The following is a 19954-nucleotide window of genomic DNA, read 5'->3' on the forward strand; positions in this document are numbered from 1 at the left end:
GGGTAATTTCTATTTTTTCATCCTATCTACCAAAATTTTTTCTCTAAGGACTTCACTTTTTCCTCTAAAAATAAATCTATTTTTTTAAATCCCCAAAGAAACACTTGCTTATTAAACAGAAGTATATATTTCATATACATTTTTGGTATGCAGATGTATGCAAAAGATGTATATATCTTTGTATACACGGAAAATTTACCATAATTTTCCATAAATTTACCCATAATCCCACCAGCCCAAGATAACGAGTGTTGAACATATTTATCTGTTTCTTCCCAAGATATTGTTTGTGCAATCCATATATATCTTTTCAGCAAGATTGAAATATCTACTTTTATATATTGCATTTATTCACAAAACATGCTGCTTCAGTAAAGAATTTTTGACAATATAGCCTTGAATTATGCATAATAATCCAATTTATGGATATCACATAACTTATACAACAAAAACCAAATGTAGAATTGTAGATTATTTAAGTTGTTTCCAAATTTGGGGCACTATAAAAAGTATTTAAATGGATCTTCAAGTTCAAAATGGTGCACTTTAATGTATCTTTGGCTAATGTTTCTCTAAACAGTGAAGAAATAAAAATATAAAAATAAAAACTCACAAACTGAAATTGTTTAACATAACAAAATTGATTTCAGAAGAAATTCTGTTATTATACATAGACCAATGTCTCCCAGGAGAAAGGAAAGGAAATAACTTACATCACTCCCATTTACTATGCCTAACTTAGGGTTTTGAGATCTGTAAATACCAAACACTGTTTAGGAACCATATTATTACAAAACTGCATCTTTCAAAAGTAGCTAAATTTCCTTTAACTGTCTCTCTGGTCTTTCTATACCTATTCAGACATAGCAGCTCCCAGGAAACAACAGATTCTATCAGTATCCCACTGTATTTCATGAGTGGCCATCACAAAATAAATAGCATAGATGAAGAACGATGGCCAACAACAAAAACAATTGTTGTGAAAGAAGAAAATTGTAGCTTTTCATGAATTTTGATAATTTGAGCGATCAGAGAGGCATGAAAGTGTATAAGGGAGAGTTGTCACTTCTGCGCAGTTGAGAAATATTAGGAAATACCAGCTAGAACATGGGACGTGAAATAGGATTTGACTTTAGCTGGAAATAGGAGAAGAAAATTTTCACTATTCCTCAAGTGGCAATATAGCATAACCAAGAGCAATCCATGGGGCTTCCCTGGTAGCCCAGTGGTAAAGAATCTGCCTGCCAATGCAGCAACCACAGATTCTATCCCTGGGCTGGGAAGATCCTCTGGAGAAGGAAATGGCAACCCACTGGAGTATTCTTGCCTGGAAAAATCCCATGGACAGAGGAGACTGGCGGGCTACAGTCCATGGGGTCGCAAGAGTCAGACATGACTTAGTGACTAAACAACAACAAAGGGCAATCCATATAATTTATTTATTAATAAACAGCAAAAGTGACATGAAAATAAGCTATGAGACCTATGAAAAAATATTTCAAAGAATATCATGGTAAAAAAAATAATGACAGGAAGAACAGACTGGTGAGTGCAAGCACCCTGTTGCAAAATTCAGGAAAAAAAAAATCAGGGAAGTTTTGGGTTTTCTCTAAAACTTGCAAAAAGACATGATTTTCACAGAAGTATAGAGAAAAGTATTGAGAGGAAAAAATGGTGTGGTATAAATAGAACCAACCTGAAGTTTAAAGATGGTTAAAAGGGGAATTTGATAAGAATAAATGCAAAGAAACTAAAAATGTATTCATAGAATTATAATCCACGGTTATGGAAGCACAGCAAGTATGAATAACTACTATGGAAGAAAAGCCTGAAAACCCCTACAGTTATGGAAAGCAAAAACACAAATAGATTATGACATATGAGAGAAATGTCACAAGTATAAGGAGAAACAGCATACACATAATTCATATTCCTGAATATAAAATCAGATTGAAGTTAAGCATAACAAATAAACATATACCAGCAGTAGAAGAAATATTTCTTGTGAATTTTAGAAAAGGATTCTGTGAAGACTGGAGGATTTCAAAACATCCAAAAGAATACCAACAAACCATGCCTATGCATATTTTCACATTATCAAAATGCAAAACTTGAAGGAAATTTTTAATATGCAATCATTCAAAAGAAAAAGGGAAAGAAACATAATGGAACCAAATATCAGCTAGAACCAAATGTTTCTTTTGCAACATTCAATGTCTAAATGCAGTAAAACAATACTTACAGTTTTGAAAGCAAGCTATAACCTCTATCTTTAATACTCAGCTAATATACAAATCCTTTTAAAAATATAATAAGTGCTTTGTGAGCATTAGTTCCATTAGCCTTACACTAGCCCAGTGAGAAATTTGAAAAATATGAAGTGCAAAATTGTTAAATTTACTTAGAATCATAGGAAAAGAAGGTGTTATTATCTGAATTTGCACTTCCTTGGTCTGAGAGTCCGAGATCTTAGCTCTCATGATACACTGTGAGTAAAAACTTGGGAGATATACAATCCATGTACTTTTCTTGAGAAAAATAACTTGGAGATTTAAATTAAACCATCAAGAAATAAATCAAACATAAGAATTAAATAATGGAGCCACTGACACTGATGGTAAGGATTATAGTTTACTCACATATAGAGCTATTAAATTGGGTTACAAAGCTAAAATGTATTTATATGTATTTACACTTTTAATAGAAACAGACACATAATTTTAACACAAAATAAATTTGATTGAGAAGGCAGTAAACTTAAATTCCGTACTTTTCAGTAGACATAATTTTCCTTTTATCTTCTCAAGCTTTGCTAATCTCTGTATTTTCTGGTAATAGATAACATTTTTGATAAACTAATAATATAATATTTTAGCTAGAACTTCAAGCCTTCAAATTAGCAGTATTAGTGAAAAACTCTGAAATTTTTTCCCCCCCAAAGATCTAGAAGCAAGATTTCATTTCAAGCAATATAGCCATTGTTAAGACTTAATTAGAAAGAAATGAAAGCTGGGAACAGAGAGTTGCTAACTTTTGTGCAAATTAGCAAAAACTGCCTACTAATGGCAGGTATATTAGAAAAAGGCACAATGTCAGATAGCTGAATTAGAAAATGTCTCCACTTTCTTACCTCAGGAGTTATTAGGAACAGGCTCCTCCCTCTGGAAAGATGCAGTCCCAGAGATGGGTGTTTGGTTTGGCAAGAGGCCAGCGCCCTTGTGCAAAGAAAAATGAATTTCACCTTCTGTGCAGAAACAGCCTCTTGTGATGCAGGGTTCATGACCCGGCTTGAGGAACCTGAGTCAGATTTCAGCATATCCTCCCCCATCAGATGAGCACTTTAATACAGGGACCAAAATGTAAAATAATTGACAGAGATCCTACCTGGCAATATTAGCGTAAATGTGAATCCTAATCCACTTAGGCTCCAGGTCCTCTGATCAGAGTCCTACTTATTCTATATCTTGAAATTTTTTGACTCTATATATTGTAACCACACACGTTCTCAATAGGTTAATTTGAAGAAATTGTTGATATATCTAGATTTTACTAGTGTTATTTTGTGTGTAATGTGAATGTTAATCTTGAAACATTCTATGGTAATTAACAGCATAGAAAAAGCTCAGTAACCGCCCAATTCCTATTAAGAGCCTCTGTTCTCCTTTTGGGTATCAGAGCCTTAGGGTACATGTCTGTTTCTTTTTTTCAACTTCATTGAATAGAATATATCAGTAGTTTATTCAGATTCCTCTGTTAAAACCGACATGAATAAGAGGTTTGTTTTATTAATGAAAACTTAATTTTTTAAAATGGAACAGAGTATATTATATTATAGTACAGACTATATTAATTATAGTACAACCTTAAAGATAGGGAGAGGTAAATTAAAGCTTGTCAAATTATTTGTCCTGATAGACACACTGTGAAAGTACCACTAAGAAAATGGAAAAAAAAAATAGACAAGAAATAAAATAAGAAAAATATTTGAATTGAGCAGCACACGCAAACATATATACTAATGTGAATGGACATTTTCTGCTTACTCTATCAACAAGGGCTTATTACTGTACCTATCTAGTGTTGATGATGATAAAGGATTAATAAAAACAAAGCCTTATAACCTTCTTGTGGGAGGCATAAGTTGATTCAGCAATTGTGAAAGACAAATAAGGAAAGACTTGTGGAAAATTCTTCAGTACGTTGATCCTGTTTGATCCCTCAGTTCCACTTCATGCATAAGGATTTAAAATATAGAAAATTAGAAACAAATATAGTACCTATTATAGACTGGTTAAACAAATTGTAATAAATATTAATGGATATGATACTATACAGCATATATAATTTTAACTGCAGAAAAATTTAAGAATATAAAATTTATTTTTTACTGAAATATAGTTTATTTATAATATTATATTAGTTTCTATACAGTCAGCAAAAATAAGGCCAGGAGCTGACTGGCTCAGAGCATGAACTTCTTATAGCAAAATTCAGACTTAAATTGAAAAAAATAGGGAAAACCACTAGACCATTCAGGTTATGACCTAAATAAAATCCCTTACAATTATACAGTAGAGATGACAAATTGATTCAAGGGAATAAATAGATCTGATAGAGTGAGTGCCTGAAGAACTGTGGACGGAGGTTCATGACATTGTAGAGAACACAATGATCAAGACTATTCCCAAGAAAAAGAAATGCAAAAAGCAAATGGTTGTCTGAGGAGGCCTTACAAATAGCTCAGAAAAGAAGAGAAGCTAAAGGCAAAGGAGAAAAGGAAAGATATACCCATTTGAATGCAGAGTGCCAAAGAATAGCAAAGAGAGATAAGAAAGCCTTCCTTCACTGATCAATGCAAAGAAATAGAGTAAAACAATAGAATGGGAAAGACTAGAACTCTCTTCAAGAAAATGAGAGATACCAAGGGAACATTTCATGCAAAGATGGGCACAATAAAGGACAGAAATGGTATGGACCTAACAGAAGCAGAAGATATTAAGAAGAGGTGGCAAGAATACACAGAAGAACTATACAAAAAAGATCTTCATGACCCAAATAATCACGATGGTGTGATCACTCACCTAGAGTCAGACATCCTGGAATGCGAAGTCAAGTGGGCCTTAGGAAGCATCACTACAAACAAAGCTAGTGGAGGTGATGGAATTCCAGTTGAGCTATTTCAAATCCTAAAAGATGATGCTGTGAAAGTGCTGCACTCAATATGCCAGCAAATTTGGAAAATTCAGCAGTGGCCACAGGACTGGAAAAGGGTAGCTTTCATTGCAATCCCAAAGAAAGGCAATGCCAAAGAATGTTCAAACTACCACACAATTGCACTCATCTCACACACTAGCAAAGTAATGCTCAAAATTCTCCAAGCCAGGCTTCAGCAGTATGTGAATCATGAACTTCCAGATATTCAAGCTGGTTTTAGAAAAGGCAGAGGAACCAGAGATCAAATTGCCAACATCTGAAGGATCACTGAAAAAACAAGAGAGTTCCAGAAAAACATCTACTTCTGCTTTATTGACTATGCCAAAGCCTTTGACTGTGTGGGTCACAACAAACTGTGGAAAATTCTTTAAGAGATGGAAGTACAACACCACCTTACCTGCCTCCTGAGAAATCTGTATTTAGGTCAAGAAGCAACAGTTAGAACTGCACATGGTACAATAGATTGGTTCCAAATTGGGAAAGGAGTACATCAAGGCTGTATATTGTCACCCTGATTATTTAACTTCTATGAAGAGTACATCATGCAAAATGCTGGGCTGTATGAAGCACAAACTGGAATCAAGATTGGTGGGAGAAATATCAATAACCTCAGATATGCAGATGACACCACCCTTATGGCAGAAAGTGAAGAAGAACTAAAGAGCCTCTTGATGAAAGTGAAAGAGGAGAGTGAAAAAGTTGTCTTAAGGCTAAACATTTAGAAAACTAAGATCATGGCATCTGGTCCCATCACTTCATGGCAAATAGATGGGGAAACAGTGGAAACAGTGGCTGACTTTATTTTGGGGGGGCTCCAAAATCACTGCAGATGTTGATTGCAGCCATGAAATAAAAAGATGCTTACTCCTTGGAAGGAAAGTTATGACCAACCTAGACAGCATATTAAAAAGCAGAGATATTACTTTGCCAACGAAGGTCCATCTAGTCAAGGCTATGGTTTTCCCAGTGGTCATGTATGGATGTGAGAGTTGGACTATAAAGAAAGCTGAGCACCGAAGAATTGATGCTTTTGAACTGTGATGTTGGAGAAGACTCTTGAGAGTCCCTTGGACTGCAAGGAGATCCAACCAGTCCATCCTAAAGCAGATCTGTACTGGGTGTTCATTGGAAGGACTAATGTTGAAGCTGAAACTCCAATACTTCGGCCACCTGATGCGAAGAGCTGACTCATTTGAAAAGACCCTGATGCTGGGAAAGATTGAGGGCAGGAGGAAAAGGGGACGACAGAGGATGAGATAGTTGGATGGCATCACCGACTCAATGAACATGGGTTTGGGTGGACTCCAGGAGTTTGTGATGGACAGGGAGGCCTGGCATGCTGCGGTTCATGGGGTCACAAAGAGTTGGACACAACTGAGCGACTGAACTGAACTGAATGTACATGTTTCAATGATATTCTCTCAAATCATCCCACCCTCACCTTCTCCCACAAATTTCAAAAGTCTGTTTTTACATCTGTGTCTCTCTTGCTGCTTTGCATATAGGATTGTCATTATCGTCTTTCTAAATTCCACACACATATATATATCTATATGCATTAATATACTGTATTGGTGTTTCTCTTTCTGACTCACTTCACTCTTTATAATAGGCTTCAGTTTCATCCACCTCATTAGAACTGACTCAAATGCATCCTTTTTATAGCTGAGTAGTATTCCACTATGTATATGTACCACAGTTTTCTTATCCATTCGTCTGCTGATGGGCATCTAGGTTGCTTCCATGTCCTAGTTATTGTAAACAGTGCTGCAATGAACACTGGGGTGCACATGTCTCTTTCCATTCTGGTTTCCTCCGTGTGTATGCCCAGCAGTGGGATTGCTGGGTTGTATGGCAGTTCTATTTCCAGCTTTTAAAGGAATCTCCACACTGTTCTCCATAGTGGCTGTACCAGTTTGCATTCCCACCAACAGTGTAAGAGGATTCTCTTTTCTCCACACCCTCTCCAGCATTTATTGTTTGTGGGCTTTTTTATTGTGACCTTTCTGACTGGTATGAGATGATACCTAATTGTGGTTTTGATTTGCATTTCTCTGATGATCAGCAATGTTGAGCATTTTTTTTCTCAAGACTAATATGCCTGTTAGCCTTCTGTATGTCTTCTTGGGGAAAAAGTGTCTATTCAGGTCTTCTGCCTATTTTTAAATTGAGTTGTTAAATTTTTTACATTGAATTTAATGAGCTGTCTATATGTTTTATATCTGCTCCTTACAGGTCATATTGTTTGCAAATATTTTCTCCCCTTCAGTAGCTTGTCTCTCTCTTTTGTTGATGCTTTCTTTTGCTGTGCAAAAGCTTTTAAGTTTAATTAAGTCCCATTTATTTTTGCCTTTGTTTCCTTTGCCTTGTGAGACAGATTCAAAAAAATATTGCTATGATTTATGTCAGAGTGTTCTGCCTATATTTTCTTCTAAGAGTTTTATGGTCTCTGATCTTCCATTTATGTCTTTAATCCATTTTGTTTATTTTTGTATATGCTGTGTGAAAATGTTCTAATTTTATTCTTCTACGTGTAGCTGTCCAATTTTTCCAGTACCATTTATTGAATAGACCGTCTTTTCTCCATTGTATCTTAATGCTTCCTTTCTCATAAATTAATTGATCATAGGTGTGTGGGTTTATTTCTGGGCTCTTTATTCTGACACATGTATTTGTTTTTGTGCCAATACCATATTATTTTAACTACTGTAGCTTTGTAGTATAGTCTGAAGTAAGGCAGCATGCTAACTCCAGCTTTGTTCTTTTTTCTCAAGATTGTTTTCACTAAAAATCCTTAAAGAAATTAAAAATTATGCTTAATTTAATATCAGATCAGGAGAGGCAGAGAGAAAAACCAGTAAAATAACAATACAAATCATTCATATGCATGTTTTATATCTTTTCTACAAACAATACAAGAGAGTTTACTCTTCTTCTTTCCAACATGACAGTAAATCAAACACTCTTGATTTAAAGAGCTATAAATGACAACTTGTAGTTTTAATGTAGTTTGACAGCTGTTTGACAGTTATTATTTACTGAGGTGAAGAAGACTCTTCAAGGAACTGATTTAAGGAGAGTGAGACAGAAGAGGAACAAAAGCTAATACAAGTCCAATTGTTATAGAGCAGGCCACTGCTTACAAAAAATACAGATATATCTGGAAAGGCCAAATGGAACCACACATCTTGGAACAGTCATTGAGGATGAGGAGTGACAGTGAGAAATTTACCTGCTGGTTCCTGGACCTGTCCTTCATTGTTCAAAGTTTATCCCACAGGGTATTAATTCCTCCTTTTTTTCCAGGCTGCATTTGTCAGTTCTTCAGGGTGATCAGGGGGCATAGTGCTTTTTCTAGGCTCATAAGTGGTGGGAGAAACCAGATCCCCTATGGCAGGCTTGGGGGAAGGATGCAGTCCTTTCTCCCCAGCAGACTGAGACAGTGATCAGAATAAGGCAAGGAGGTGGATGGGTGAGTCTGGACACGTGGCACACGTGCTGTGCTGTTCCTGCCTAGGAGCCTCAGGCTGTCTGGGAGGAGAAACTACCAAGGAGATGGGAGCAGGTTCAGTGCCAGCAGCTGCAGAAACATAAGCATGTATCTGACCAAATCTAGGCATGAGTACATCAGGAACAGTGCACATACTGAGTCCAATTAATCGTCTACTCATCACCTTTCAACTCAATTGCAATGGGCTGAATGTTAACGTTCCCTCAAAATTCCTATGTTGAAATACTAACCTTTTATATGAAGGTGAGCCCTTTGGGCAGTGAATGGAGCATGAGAGGGGAACCCCCTTGAATGGGATTCATGTCCTTTTATAAGAGACCAGAAAGTCCTTTTACCCTTCTGTCATGAAAGGATACAGCAAGAAGACCATCTTTGAACAAAGAAGCAGACCACTACCAGATGCCAAATCTGCTGACACCTTGATCTTGGACTTCCCAGCGTCTAGAACTGTAAGAAACAAATGTCTGTTGTTTTTGAGTTGTTCAGTTTATGCGGTTTTATTATACCAGTCCAAACTAAGACACCACTTCATTTTGGCTTTTGTTCATAATAAAAAACACAAATGAATTCCATTTCTATAAATCAAATGACTCTTCATCAACATTTGACAGATCATAACTCCAATCGTTGGCACAACCTTCTATTTCCCTGGATTCTGTGGCTGCCTCACTGAGGCTCTGGGCTTAACTCCAACCTCTATGACTATTCTTTCTCAGTCTCCTTGCCTGACTGTTCTTTTCTAAGATACTTTATACTTATAACTAACTTAAGTATGAGGAATATATGATACAGATATAGTTCAAAAGTCAAAACATATATTGTTCTCCATGGAGAAGTTTATATCTCAGACTGCATCAACCCTGGGTTAACATCTCTTTATTCAGATTACTATCCAGTTGTCCCAGCACCATTTATGGAAAGTCTATTTGTGCCCCCTCTGCTGATTTGATGGCCACCTTGAACTACATTCCAAAGAATTTTGGGTTCTCCTTCATGGACTTTCTCCACAGGCGTGCTTATTTATCCAATACCTACATTTTTCACTAGACTGTAAGTGACATGAGGGTAACACTGTGTCTATTCATATTGCCCATATTCTCAGAGCTTAGAACAGTGCCTGGCATATAGGAGGTACTCAATATATGTTTGTTGTATTTAGAATGATTATGAAGTCCTAGGAGAAGGTTTCCCTTTTTCCCACAAATGTGTTTAAAGATAATTAAGTATTTTAATACAATAGTAAATATTTAACACAACATGAAAATAAAGAAATCATGGTATACAATATATAATATTATGTGTCTCATTTGAGGCACTTTAAGCAAAGTGTTAATATATTTTAACCAAAAACATTTGATTCAGTCTAGATGTTAACAGGAGTCAATGAATATTGAAATGTTAATGTCTTAGACAGGATACTTACAAGTGTTGTTATGCACAAATAAGATAAAATCAATTTTTATATACAGTAGATCATGGGGCTTTGAAGATGCAATGTTCATTTCATTCTTTAATCCATTTCTAAGTAACCTTGGAGGCCCCAAAATATCCAACCTGTTGTAATTTTTCTGGGTAGCATAATTTTGAAGAACCAAATCACCTAGCTAAGTCTAGTCCACCAGGCTCCCATATCTGCTTTTCACTGCAATTTTGCTGTTCTCTCACTGATGTTTGACTTCATTTGATCCTCACAATAATCATACTAAGTGGCACGTTCTCTCCTTTTTACAGATGAAGAAAATCAAATAATTATACACTATGAGTGGCAAAGAATTGGGAGATTTGTATAAATCTCAGACTATGTTCATTGTAAATGTCAATAATCTACTGTATTTAAAGAGTACAGCACTCCATTGTAGAATTATTAATACATTCAAACAACTTTATTTCATCCTTCATTGGCAAAGCAGCAACACAAACAGAAAAACAGCATGCAGCTTCAATAGGCAAATATTGAATACATCTCAAAAAACAGACATCTATGAGACAGTAAATAGCTGACTAAACATTAAATAATAATAACCTATTTTAAAACAGTTGTAATGGGGAAAAAATAAAATAAAAACCCAAGATCTCTCTCCACTATTTAGCAACTGATGCTATATTTCCCCATTCCTTATTATTCAGGTAACTATTATACGGATGTATATACATATGTACGTGTGGCATTCTTCCCTTTTTAAAGGCACTGAATTTAAAATTCTTAATTCTAGGCAAAGCAAACTCTTTAAGAATAAAAGGTTCTGTGATACACACCTTACCACATTGTTCAAAAGAAAAGAACACATTACTGGAAGGTAAAAGGTGAGGACTTAATCCAACTGTTAACATGAATTCATTATATTATTACACCAAATGAATTTGTACAAGTCACACAGCTTCTCTGGTTATGTGAAAAACTTGCAAACTAAGGGAAATTTTCAATTACATCCTTAATATCCACTCAGAATTTAAATACTCTAAAATCCTATTGTTCTATGATCTGTCTCTAAGCAGACCACTCTTTATGACTATCTAAATTAAAATTGTCACTATTAGCTGATTACACTTGCCAGAATAAACACTAGCAATAAAAGAGTATCTTAATTTTAAAATCTATGGCAGACTTTAAAAAAAAAAATTGAGTGAAACTGAAAGAATCCTGCAAAACAACTTTCTAATAGATGAGAATATAATTTCATGTTACAGTTATATACATAACAGAATTTCAGCTGAACACCTTAAGTTCATTTGATTCTGTAAAATAGACTAAATCAATAAACCTAATTTTTCTTGGAAATTGTATAGATTTTGCAGCAAGTGTTAAACTGCCATATCCAATAGCCTGAAAAATACATATTATTATTAAACAGTATAAATCTGCCAGGCGCCTTAAAAAGAGCTGATAAAAGTTAACTCCATTTGACCTGATGATGTTGCATAGAGTTCTTAGAATCCAGGAGTTCAATTCCACTGGCATGTGCAGTCTATAGGCTCCTGGAGCGTGTGCAGGACTTCAGTGCCATTGCCCGAGCAATAGAGTGGCACGGTCAAGTTGCGCACCCCGTTTTCACGACAACACTTACAGAATCTTAGATGGCTCTCAATATTGATGTTATATATGGTAGCTGATGGGCATTTTCCATCACAAGATGCAACATTTATCTGTAAGGAGAGACAATGAGAAAAATGTCTTAAAACTTTTAAAACAGTGATATTGATTCCACTAAGGTAGAGTCCCTTGGACAGCAAGGAGATCCAACCATCCATCTTAAAGAAATCAGTCCTGAATATTCATTGGAAGGAAAGGACTGATGCTGAAGCTGAAACTCCAATACTTTGGCCACCTGATGAGAAGAACTGACTCATTTGAAAAGACCCTGACGCTGGCAAAGATGGAAGGTGGGAGGAGAAGGGGACAACAGAGGATAAGATGGTGGGATGGCATCACCGACTCAATGGACATGGGTTTGAGTAAGCATCAGGAGTTGGAGATGGACAGGGAGGCCTGGTGTGCTGCAGTCCATGGTGTCGCAAAGAATTGGACACGACTGAGCAACTGGACTGAACTGAAGGTAGCATATTGATTGTCCAAGATGGCAATCTGACACAACTCAAAGAATGAAACATGCACACATAACTAGATAGATCTATGGAATATATTAATCACAATCTAATGATTCTATTTAAGTTGTATCATATCACAACTAAGTAGACTACAGAATCATATAGGTCTTGTAAAAGTGGACAAACTTAGACTTAAGACTATTTTTGCTAATTAAAATTGCATACTTAATATATGGTCAAGTATATTTAAATTTAAATTTCCATCTCTCTGGATTGAAATTATCATGCATAACTGCTGATTATTTATGCCAAGAATAAATCTGCACTTCTTCACAAACAGAATATGTCAATATTAGAATGTAGGAATAATCTGAAAGTTAAATATTTTAAGTGTTGGCATTTTGTTTGCTTACAAACTTATCAGTGCTGACACACATATACTTCCGGAAAGACAGAACCTGTAATAACAAATTAAATTTATCCACTTACAGAGCTTTGACTTATACAGTCCTGTTTCCTTATAATTGACTTAATAATGACTTTCTGGCATATTCTTTCTTCTCGTTTGCCTGAAAAAATATAGAATGTATTTATTCATCCAAAGGTTCATGTCTAATTGTTTCTTAATTCAATTAAACATATGAATATATTTAAAATTGAAAACTGATAGATTTATATGAAATATATTTCTACAATGAGATAGTTGAAATTTTACTCTTATGTAGTTTATGTTCAATATTTATTTTCAATTTCTAAATAGATTTTCTCACATATTATCTAGCTTTATATGTATATCTCTTTACCTTATTGTTTTAGAATAATTATTACAATTATAAATCAAACATATTCCACACATGGAGTAATGTTAACATCAATCTGTGTGTGCAGTGTATATTTTAATATTATACAGAAAAAAAATCTTAAGTTCAAAACAAAAGACTCAGCTTGAGCATGAGCAAGAATGAGCATAAGAGGAAGCAGAGATCAAACTGCCAACATCCAAAGGATCATCGAAAAAGCAAGAGAGTTCCAGAAAAACATCTATTTCTGCTTTACTGACTATGCCAAAGCCTTTGACTGTGTAGATCACAACAAACTGTGGAAAATTCTGAAAGAGATGGGAATACCAGACCACCTGACCTGCCTCTTGAGAAACCTATATGCAGGTCAGGAAGAGCAGTTAGAACTGGACATGGAACAACAGACTGGTTCCTAATAGGAAAAGGAGTACGTCAAGGCTGTATATTGTCACCCTGCTTATTTAAATTATATGCAGAGTACATCATGAGAAACGCTGGGCTGGAAGAAGCACAAGCTGGAATCAAGATTGGCGGGACAAATATCAATAAACTCAGATATGCAGATGACACCACCCTTATGGCAGAGAGTGAAGAGGAACTAAAAGCCTCTTGATGAAAGTGAAAGAGGAGAGTGAAAAAGCTGGCTTAAAGCTCAACATTCAGAAAACTAAGATCATGGCATCTGGTCCCATCACTTCATGGCAAATAGATGGGGAAACAGTGGAAACAGTGTCAGAATTTATTTTTGGGGGGGCTCCAAAAATCACTGCAGATGGTGACTGCAGCCATGAAATTAAAAGACGCTTACTTCTTGGAAGGAAAACTATGACCAACCTAGACAGCATATTAAAAAGCAGAGACATTACTTTGCCAACAGAGGTCCGTCTAGTCAAGACTATGGTTTTTACAGTGGTCATGTATAGATGTGACAGTTGGACTGTGAAGAAAGCTGAGCGCTGAAGAATTGATGCTTTTGAACTGTGGTGTTGGAGAAGACTCTTGAGAGTCCTTTGGACTGCAAGGAGATCCAACCAGTCCATCCTAAAGGAGATCAGTCCTGGGTGTTCATTGGAAGGACTGACGCTGAAGCTGAAACTCCAGTACTTTGGCCACCTCATGTGAAGAGTTGACTCAATGGAAAAGACCCTGATGCTGGGAGGGATTGGGGGCAGGAGGAGAAGGGGACAACAGAGGATGAGATGGCTGGATGGCATCACCGACTCGATGGACATGAGTTTGAGCAAACTCCGGGAGTTGGTGATGGACAGGGAGGCCTGGCATGCTGGGATTCATGGGGTCAAAAAGAGTCGGACACGACTGAGTGACTGAACTGAACTGAACTGAACTGATAAAAAAATCAACCATGTTATATATAGGTAAATATACATGTACGTAATTAAGGCATACATATATATATATAAATCTCTTTTAAAATATAAATTGATAGATTTAAGATCACTTTATCTTAATTGATATTAATGTAAAATTATGCAAAAATGTAACTGAATTGTTACCAACCATGTTGAAATGTATGAATGACTCATACTTGATTTTATGCCTCTGAAATGATGTCACAATTTCTAATGAAATTGTCCTATATTAAGTAATAATATATTCTTATGCCTCTGTGTGCATGATGGATTATCACTTGATAATAAACCCAATAATATATATTTACTGCTGTATGATAGTGGATGTAACCCCTGAATCAAGATGCAAAACAACCAAGGTTCTCATCTCACCCTGTTACTATTAAGAATTTGCTTTGTCACTTTTGGAAAGCCATTAAACCATTCTGCTGAGTTTCCTTATTTGCAAAAGACTGGAGTTAGAGCTCCAATCTTCAAATGAGTTTAGCCACAAAATCTTTATTTAAAATAAATGCTTGTATGAAATCCCAAGATGTAAAGTATATAAAAGTTAAGCTACTCTGGTTGAAGTACAGATGGGTAGCAAGCTTGCCTGAAATTAACTGTTCTTGTCATCCATGAACTTCAGTTGCTGTATTCAAAGGTTGTGTCTGTCCTCTTCCTACTTGACTTCTCAGCAACGTTTGTGTCAATCCACTAGTCTTTCCTCTTGGATACACTTTCTGCACTTGGCTCCAAGAGCACACTCTGGTTTTCCCCCAGTCTCCTTACGTCTCCTTCTCAGTCTCCTATTTTGCCTTTTCATGCTGTTCACGGGGTTCTCGAGGCAAGAATGCTGCAGTGGTTTGCCATTCCCTTCTCCAGTGGACCACGTTTCGTCACTCTCCACCATGACCTGTTCATCTTAGGTGGCCCTACATGGCATGATTCATCGTTGCATTGAGTTGGACAAGGCTGTGATCCATGTGATCAGTTCAGTTAGTTTTCTGTGACTGTGATTTTCATTCTGTCTGCCCTCTGATGGATGAGGATAAGAGGCCTATGGAAGCTTCCTGATGGGAGGGACTGGCTGTGGGGAAAACTGGATCTTGCTCTGGTGGGCAAGGCTATGCTCAGAAAATCTTTAATCCAATTTTCTGCTGATGGGGTAATGGAGGTAAGGGTGATTTTCTTCAAAAGCACTTATGCCAGCACACTGCTACTCCTAAGACTGTTGCAGTCCATACCCTTGACCCCACGGCAGGCCACTGTCAACCCACACCTCTGCTGGAGGCTCCTGGGCACTCACAGGCAAGTCTGGCTCAGTGTCTCGTGAGGACACTGGTCCTTTGTCTTGGGTCCTGGTGTGCACAATGGTTTGTTTGTGCCCTCCAAGAGTCTGTTTCCCTGGAGGTTCTCAGTCCTTTTGCCAGATCCCCCGGTTGGGAAATATGTCGTGGGCCCTCCAACGTTTACAACAGTGTGAGAACTTTTTTGGTGTAATTGTTCTCCAGTTTATGGGTCGTCTGCTCAGCAGCTCTATAGTGGCACTAATGGCAACCATCTCCAAGAGGACTTTTGCCACATGCAGTATCTCCAGGTCTGTTGAAGCCAGAGCCCCTGTCCCTGCAGCAGGTCATTGCTGAGCTGTGTCTCTGCAGGAGACATTCAAACACTCAAAGGCAGGTCTGGCTCAGTCTCTTGTGGGGATCACTGCTTCTTTCCCTTGGTCCTGGTGCACACAAGGAACTTCCTAAGTGACCAATGCAAAGAAATAGAGGAAAACAACAGAATGGGAAAGACTAGAGATCTCTTCAAGAAAATGAGAGATACCAAGGGAACATTTCATGCAAAGATGGGCACAGTAAAGGACACAAATGGTATGGACCTAATAGAAGCAGAGGATATTAAGGGGAGGTGGCAAGAAGAGCTATACAGTAAAGATCTTCATGACCCAGATAACCACGATGGTGTGATCATCACCTGGAGCCAGATATCCTGGAATGCAAAGTCAAGTGGGCCTTAGGAAGCACCACTGCGAACAAAGCTAGTGGAGGTGATGGAATTCCAGTTGAGCTATTTCAAATCCTAAAAGATGATGCTGTGAAAGTGCTGCACTCAGTATGCCAGCAAATTTGGAAAACTCAGCAGTGGCCACAGGACTGGAACAGGTCAGTTTTCATTCCAGGCCCAAAGAAGGGCAATGCCAAAGAATGGTCAAACTACTGCAAAATTGCACCCATTTCACATGCTAGCAAAGTTCTCCATGCCAGGCTTCAAAAGTATGTGAACCCAGAACTTCCAGGTATACCAGCTGGATTTAGAAAAGGCAGAGGAACCAGAGATCAAATTGCCAACATCCGTTGGATCATAGAAAAAACAAGAGGATTCCAGAAAAACACATACTTTTGCTTCATTGACTATGCTAAAGCCTTTGACTGTGTAGATCACAAAAACTATGGAAAATTCTTCGAGATGGGAATACCAGACCACCTTACCCTGCCTGCTGTGAAACCTGTATGCTGGTCAAGAAGCACCAGCTGGACGCTGATATGGGACAATGGATGGTTCCAAATTGGGAAAGGAATACGTCAAGGCTGTATATTGATTGTCACCCTGTTTATTTAACTTACATCTGAGTACATCATGTGAAATGCCAGGCTGGAAGAAGCACAGACTGAAATCCAGATTGCTGGGAGAAATATCAATTACCTCAGATATGTAGATGACACCACCCTTATGGCAGAAAGCAAAGAGGAAGGAAAGAGCCTTGTGATGAAGGTGAAAGAGAAGAGTGAAAAAGCTGGCCTAAAACTCAACATTCAGAAAACTAAGATCATGGCATCTGGTCCCATCACTTCTTGGCAAAAAGATGGGGAAACACGGGAAACATTGACAGACTTTATTTTCTTGTGCTCCAAAATTACTGCAGATGGTGACTGCAGCTATGAAATTAAAAGATGCTTGCTCCTTGGAAGAAAAGCTATGACCAACCTAGACAGTATATTAAAAAGCAGAGACATTGCTGACAAATATCAGTCTAGTCAAGGCTATGGTTTTTCCAGTGGTCATGTATGGATGTGAGAGTTGGACTATAAAGAAGGCAGAGCACAGAATAATTGGTGTTTTTGAACTGTGGTGTTAGAGAAAACTCTTGAGAGTCCCTTGGACTGCAAGAAGATCAAACCAGTCCATCCTAAAGAAAATCAGTCCTGAATATTCATTGGAAGGACTGATGCTGAAGCTCAAGCTCCAAAACTTTGGCCACCTGATGTGACGAGCCACTTCATTAGAAAAGACCCTAATGCTGGGAAAGGTTGAAGGCAGGAGGAGAAGAGGACGACAGAAGATGAGATGTCTGTGGGATGGCATCACTGACTCAATGGACATGAGTTTGAGCAAGATCTGGGAGATGGTGAAGGACAGGGAAGCCTGGCGTGCTGCAGTTCATGGGGTTTCAAAGGGTCCAACGTGACTGAACAACAGTCTGTTCAGAGCGACTGAACAACAACAGTCTCTTACACTTGGTCATTCTCATTCCTGCGTCTCCAACGACAGCATGGCCTGAGACTCAGTGGTGGTGACAGAGGGCAAGCTATTTTGTGTCTTATGATGCTTTCACGCATTGGTTACTTCATTAACACTTTTATTGTCATACAAGTTTTAAAAGAAAGACGAGTCAAGAGAGAAACATCTTTCACATGACCTATAAGTCCTTATCCTCTTCTGTCACTTTAACCCCTGTGCTGTGACTGCACTTGGCCACTTCCTCCACTGTGAACACTCTCCACTCTTCCCGGCTGGCTCCCAAGGACATTCAGTCTCTACTCAAGTGACACCTCATCAGAGGCGCATTCTCTAATCACCCACTTAAATGAACTACCCAATCCCCCTCCTTCTCCATCCCTTGATTTCTGCACTGTTGTTCTTTGTACCATTCGTCAGCGCCTGAGGTAACGGTGTGCATTTACCAGTTACTGCTTCCTCCCCTTCTCGATAACATGCGCTATGCGTGCAGAGATCGTTTCATCCTCTATCATAGTCCCAGTACCTAAAAGAGTGTCTGCCACATGAGAGGCGCTCAACAAACACTTGTTTGTGTTCATTCATTCAATAAGTGAAACTGGGACATTCTAGCTGACTGAATTTGTTTGTGCCAAGAGCCATTTTCTATTCATTCCTCAGTGTCTTTATAATTGTTAACACGTGTTGTTTAGCATAGTACCTGTGATAATAGCCAACATCTGCAGTCTTTCTGATAAAGCCTGGTCACCCAAAAGCAAAGACTACAGACAGGGGTTCTCTAATGCCAAAGCAGAAACTACCTCATAGGTTCTTACACATCAGATTGGAGAAAAGGAGGCAGCTTGTTACTATTCTGCAACTTCAAGGCGCTGGGCCAAACCGAACAATCCTGAGGCCAGGCCCTGGAGAGACTTAAGTCTACCACTGATTATGAGTGTAATCTACTTTTCTGAGCCTTCGTTTCCTCAGCTGTAAGGGAAATCATACCTATTTCCCCACATACTTCCCAGAACTGTGGTGAAGACTGGTTGCCGTGTTATCTGTAATGGGTTTAATAGAGTGTTGGCGTGTGGCTGACAATCAATAGTAGTAATATGGCCAAACAGATATTCCCTTCTCTGCCCTCAGAAAACATAAATATACTCACTTCTCTAATAATAAACATGGGGTTATAGAATTCTTGTGACTAAGAATCCAATGCTACACAATGGCATTATTAACCTGAATCGTGTTGAAGTCTTTTTCCCAAAAACTTCTGTAAACAATATTAAAATTACTGTTTATGACAAATTTTCTAACATTTACATTTTTATCTGGATATAAACTCATAAGTAGTTGAAAAATAAATTCAGAAGCATACAAATAAAAGTTTCACAAATATCCCTCTATTCTATTTCACCTTTAACATGACCTTTAATGTCCTTATCCTCTTTTATCACTTTCATTCCTGTTTTATGACTGCACTTTGCCATTTCCTCTACTTTGAACACTCTTCAAAGGGTGTTATAAAGCACTATGAAATAAACCATATAATTCAAATAAATATAAATTTATGTACAAATATGTTTATTTACATTTATGGGATATTTTATATACGTATTATTTAAATATAACTCACTAAATTGGTATTTCTCAAATGTATTAATTATACAGAACCATAGATTTGTTCAAATAGGTTTGGAAAATATCATACTCTCTATGTCCTTATTGGAGTCTCATAACAATTTTGTGTAGTTTAAAGCACATAGAGTTCTTGAAACCAGAGTACTTTTTAAACTTAAGCCCTACTGAAATTCTGTGCAATACCTTTTGAGAAATGCAGCAAGAAAGACTTTTCTAATATTTAAATTAAATTTAGATTAAAATTCACCTAAATTAAAAACTGTATTTATGCTCTAGAAGACTAAATTACAAAATAGTCAACCACTTGCCATAAAAAATTTAAATAATAAACATTACAAAATACATTTCCCTCATTGCAACATAAGAAGTGAATCTTATGAGAAAAA

The 19954-nt window shown here is 37.3% G+C and overlaps 1 protein-coding gene across 1 annotated transcript in view; it reads right to left on the reverse strand.

Moving 5' to 3' along the window:
- Nucleotides 1–10589: 10589 nt before the first annotated feature.
- The window catches only part of OTOGL (otogelin like), a 173140-nt gene continuing 163775 nt past the window's right edge, over nt 10590–19954 (reverse strand). Inside the window, exons 57-58 of the mRNA XM_043447277.1 lie at nt 12761–12840; nt 10590–11869 (exon numbers count right to left, since the gene is read on the reverse strand). Of these exons, the coding sequence (XP_043303212.1) occupies nt 11669–11869; nt 12761–12840 (281 nt within the window). The 3' untranslated portion in view covers nt 10590–11668. The remainder of the gene's footprint in view (nt 11870–12760; nt 12841–19954) is intronic.

The sequence above is a fragment of the Cervus canadensis genome, chromosome 25 (assembly GCF_019320065.1).
Source record: "Cervus canadensis isolate Bull #8, Minnesota chromosome 25, ASM1932006v1, whole genome shotgun sequence".
In the NCBI taxonomy this organism is placed as follows: domain Eukaryota; kingdom Metazoa; phylum Chordata; class Mammalia; order Artiodactyla; family Cervidae; genus Cervus; species Cervus canadensis.